The sequence below is a fragment of the Callithrix jacchus genome, chromosome 18 (genome assembly GCF_049354715.1).
Source record: "Callithrix jacchus isolate 240 chromosome 18, calJac240_pri, whole genome shotgun sequence".
In the NCBI taxonomy this organism is placed as follows: Eukaryota; Metazoa; Chordata; class Mammalia; order Primates; family Cebidae; genus Callithrix; species Callithrix jacchus.
Window position 1 is genome coordinate 30,305,753 of NC_133519.1, and position 5,003 is coordinate 30,310,755.

The 5,003-nt window shown below is 43.8% G+C and overlaps 1 protein-coding gene across 3 annotated transcripts; it reads left to right on the forward strand.

Moving 5' to 3' along the window:
- The first annotated feature begins 1,638 nt into the window (after window positions 1-1,638).
- On the forward strand, window positions 1,639-4,333 carry PIGC (phosphatidylinositol glycan anchor biosynthesis class C). 3 transcript variants are annotated; one of them, XM_008985021.5, is made up of 2 exons: window positions 1,639-1,747; window positions 2,859-4,333. In XM_008985021.5, exon 2 carries the CDS (start codon window positions 3,097-3,099, stop codon window positions 3,988-3,990), a length of 894 nt encoding a protein of 297 aa, XP_008983269.1. In that variant the 5' UTR covers window positions 1,639-1,747; window positions 2,859-3,096; the 3' UTR covers window positions 3,991-4,333. The 3 variants fall into 3 exon arrangements, with proteins under 3 accessions (XP_008983269.1, XP_008983268.1, XP_002760409.1); XM_008985020.4 differs by having other exon boundaries at window positions 2,882-4,333; XM_002760363.6 differs by having other exon boundaries at window positions 1,661-2,056; window positions 2,882-4,333.
- Window positions 4,334-5,003: the final 670 nt, after the last annotated feature.

A 5,003-nucleotide genomic window follows, 5' to 3' on the forward strand; every position in this document is an offset into this window, starting at 1 on the left:
TGGAGAAAAGGTGGGGTGAGGAAGAGGATGGAAGTGTTTTGAGAAGCAGTGTCTAGAGGTAAAATTCTCTCACATCGTTTAGTGGCAGTGGTAGAGAGGGAAGTAATTTGAGATGTCATCTCCCCTGGCCACTCTCTCCACATGCCCACTTTAGTAACACACACCTTTGCTTTGTCTACACATGAAAAAAAAATCACATTCTCAATAAACAGGTAGACAGTTTTATGTATTTTCAGAACAAAATGCACAAGTGCTTTCAAGTGCTCATTATTCAGTTGTGTTATTTTTACATAATTTTGAATATATCTAAAGCAGACAATTAGAGTTTCAAGAAACTCAAAGTCTTAAGGAACAAAAGCACTAAGAGATAGAGTACTTATTAAGAGTAAGGCCTATATTCAGTGATAATTTTCATCTGAGAAACCCAGAATATTTCTACTTTTAAAGCACTTGACTTGGGTTTCCCAATGGATCAAATGTGCCCTCTGATAACTGTCCCCATCCCGTAAGACGAAATCATCTTCTGTAGACGTTTCATAAAACTTTTGCCTTCAGTGGCTGAGAGGTTACCTTCTGGGGAGGCTGAGCACTAATGGCTTGTTTACAAGGCTGGCCTCACTAAGCCAAGGAATCTTGTCAAATTTTTGAACAGAAGCCTAGAGGGAAATAGAGATCATGTTTACAGAATGTATCACTCTTGAGCATTGCTCTCATTATGATGGCCAAAGTCAGCTAACAGGAACCATATAGTAAACACTTTACAAAACATTTTTATATTTTATATTTAACTCTTTAGCCATCCCATAAAGCAACCAAGTGCAAATAGTGTCATCTCCATTTTACTGATGAAGAAATCAAAGGTCAGATAGTGTGATTTGACCTCAGTCATGGAGCTAGTAAATGGGTCATGTTTTCTAACTTTCGTTTCCAGTGTAACCTGTGTTTTACTACATCCCTTTGTTTCTTTATTACCTCCATCTGTTCATACATCCTTTAATATTTCCATGAACTCACTTGAATTAGCAGTCTTCTCCTCACCCCTCTTAGGAGGTAAAGAGGAGAAAAACCAAGCTTCGAAGCTATAGACAACTGGATATTGATCTCTGTTCATCTACTTCCCAGGTGCCTGTCTTTGGACAAATACAATTTATCTAAGCCTTAGATTTGTCCTCTTTGAGAGGGGAGATGATATAATCAGTGTAAAGATCAATGCACAAAAAAGAGAGTTTCATGAGAGCAGCAGTTTTTGTGTTTAGTTCAGGGCTGCATCGTGAGCATCACAAACAGGGCTTGCTACCTGCACGCATTCAGCCAGTATCTGTGGAATGAAGGCATGCAGGGAAGTCCCTAGCTGAGGGCCTGACTTAATAAAAGGAGCGCAACGGAAGTGGCCATTATCTCTCACCTACTGGCCCAGCCTCTTTTCCTGTCCCTCTCCTGCTTTACCCAGCCCTTCAGATGGCACATCCCGTTTTGCTGTAGGGGATTGTTGGGGATTTGCTTTCCTAAGTTTAGAGCGTTCGGGTTTAGGCCTATCTTCAGGAGGGGAGCCTGGCGGTCTCTGAGCAGCCAGGAGAGGGCAGCAGCCTCGGCGCGGTGGCTCAAGCTGGGGAAGGGCACCCTCGCGGAGGAGATAGCGGAGGACCCGGAAGTACTCGGCCACAGTCGCAGCCCCGGCACACCGGAGGGGGAAAAAGTCTGAGGGCCGCCGCCCCGCAGCTGCGCATCCCCAGGAATTCTCGGGCAGGTGGGTTCCACGTAATCGTGTGTTTCCGGGGCTCCTTCTCCTCTGCTGTCCCCCGCAGGCCTAAGGCTGGGTGAGGGGCGGCGGCGGGAGTGGGAGACCTGGAGAGTGATGGCACGCCCCTGGGGTCACCCTATCCTATCCTGTCCCCTCCCAACTCCACTTTGCCGGCGGGCGCTGCCCTTTTGGGCGCCGCAGACCCTCCAACCCCGGCGATAGCCTTGAAATTCCTGGGCTGGGATCCCCGCAGCGGAGAGAGGAATAATGGTGTCTGACTTGCCAAGCAGCACTTGTCTTCATGGAAGAAGTTAGGTCGGGCATTTATGAAATTATTTTCCTCTGATTTGCCAGATGGCTGTGGTGTTGCTGACTCTTAGTTTTCCCATTGTGAAAAAGGGATGATTATCTTCTTCGATCCTCGCAAGAGTTTCGCCGTTTTGAGTAGAATGATAGCTCTTTAAAGTATGCTAAGCTCAGCTAATGGAAGAAAAGTGTAGTTTCTTTGAGTCTTTGATTTTGGCTAAATAAACTGCAGCACTCGTATCTTTCTGTATAGTGCAGCTTACTATTTATTGTCTTTGGATCGGTAACTTAAAAAATATAAACAACATGCCTTTGAGAACCAATAAAAGCTATGGATATTTTCCCTATAAATTTACACAAATGCAGATATAAGCATGCAATGTGATATACCTGAGGGGTATGTGAACCAGAGAGTTATGAACTGGTTTAGAGGGAAATACAATGTGAGACACAGGCTTTGGGATAAGACTGGTTTGAACGCTGGCTCCGCCCTGTTACCTTACGGCAAAGTTACTTAAGCATTTTGAATCTCAGCTTTTTTACTAAAGCAGGACTAATACTAACTTGCAAGGTTGTGAGGATTAAGTGAAAGAAGATACATAAGGCACTTAGCACATAGTAGGCACTCAATAAGTGATAGCTAACAGATGCATATTATTATTCAAGGAATTACAATTTTCAAATCTGAAATGCAGTTTTAATATCCCAAATTGATAAGGTGACTACCAAATACATTTTGCTCAGACTTTTAGTAAACTGAATGATTTGGCTTTAACTCAGTACTACCCTTGACCTTTCACAACTTTCATAGGTTCACAGTCTCTCTTTTTCTAGGAACCTGGCTGTGTTGTCCTGCTTCAGAGACAAACTCATCTGTTGTAGGCCTAGCCTGGGTTGCTGCCTTTGAAAACAAGGAAAGTTCAGTAGAACATCAACCACAGCGTGGAATTTCCAGGGAGGTCTCATTTCAAAACTTCATAGAGAACAGGAACCACCCGGACTTCTGTGAGGGCAGTGATTAAACTGGCCTGAGTTTGAATGAAAGGATAATGTGTGCCCAACCTGTAACTAACACCAAGGAGGTCAAGTGGCAGAAGATCTTGTATGAGCGACAGCCCTTTCCAGATAACTATGTGGACCGGCGGTTCCTGGAAGAGCTTCGGAAAAACATCCACGCTCGGAAATACCAATATTGGGCTGTGGTATTTGAGTCCAGTGTGGTGATCCAACAGCTGTGCAGTGTTTGTGTTTTTGTAGTTATCTGGTGGTATATGGATGAGGGTCTTTTGGCCCCCCATTGGCTTTTTGGGGCTGGCCTGGCTTCTTCACTGATTGGGTATGTTTTGTTTGATCTCATTGATGGAGGTGAAGGGCGAAGGAAGAGTGGGCAGACACGGTGGGCTGACCTGAAGAGTGCCCTAGTCTTCATTACTTTCACTTATGGGTTTTCACCAGTGCTAAAGACCCTGACAGAGTCTGTCAGCACTGACACCATCTATGCCATGTCAGTCTTCATGCTGTTAGGCCATCTCATTTTTTTTGACTATGGTGCCAATGCTGCCATTGTATCCAGCACACTGTCCTTGAACATGGCCATCTTTGCTTCTGTATGCTTGGCATCACGCCTTCCCCGCTCCCTGCATGCCTTCATCATGGTGACATTTGCCATTCAGATCTTTGCCCTATGGCCCATGTTACAGAAGAAACTAAAGGCATGTACTCCCCGGAGCTATGTGGGGGTCACACTGATGTTTGCGTTTTCAGCCTTGGGAGGCCTACTGTCCATTAGTGCTGTGGGAGCCATACTCTTTGCCCTTCTGCTGGTATCTATCTCATGTCTCTGTCCATTCTACCTCATTCGCTTGCAGCTTTTTAAAGAAAACATTCATGGGCCTTGGGATGAAGCTGAAATCAAGGAAGACTTGTCCAGGTTCCTCAGCTAAATTAGGACATCCATTACATATTAAGGCAAGCTGACAGACTGGCCTCTTAACTAGTATAAAACTTGAAGACAGAGTTCCATTCTGGAAGCAGCATGTCATTGTGGTAAGAGAATAGAGATCAAAACAAAAAAATGAACCAAAGACTGAAAACAAGGAAAAGTAGGTAGAACATCAACCGCAGCATGGAATTTCCAGGGAGGTCTTATTTCAAAACTCCCTGGGTGGTAAGGGAGCTCATCCTTTCTATTATTTTGTGGATGAAAAAACTTTCTGGGGGTCTCTTGAATTACATACTGTAACATATGAAGTGATGTGGTTTCTATTAAAAAAAATAACACATTCATCAAGTTGTCTCATGATTTTTCCATAAATAGTAGGCAGACAGAAGAGCATGAAGAGTAAAGAGAGAATGTGTGTGTATATGTGTGTGTGTACGTAAAGTCACTTCTCTCTACCCTTTTCTGTGGGCTAATGCTCGCTCTTTGATTTATCTAGGGCTCAAATCCTAGAGCACAGGATGCTATGTTCAGTTTTGTTGCCCAAGATCACAGAATTGGTTACTTAACCTTGACTCAGAGTTTCTACCTTGTTCTTAGGGAAGCATATACACAACTAATTACAAAGGAGAGTGTGATGTGTCATAATAAGCAGAATGCTAGGGGGAATTCAGAAGCTGGAGATAAATTTCAGCTGGAATAATTAGGAAATACTTATGAGGAGGTGACATTTGAGCTTATTCTTGGAGGATAGGGGAGACAAGTAGGCAGATGATGGTTTTAGGGCAATGTGGTGAAGGCCTTTAGAGGCCAGGTCAGTAATGGAAGCAAGTGGAACATACTTTGTGTGACTGGTGGCAACTGTGAACAACTATGGAGACGTCCAATGTAGACAACTGCTACTGTGCTCCAGCCGATAGTTTCTATTCACAGTTTGTGCCTAGCTTTAGACCCTTAGAATTCCAGATGGGATTCTAAATGAAATCCCAGTAACTGTATATCTGATTTTTCATATGA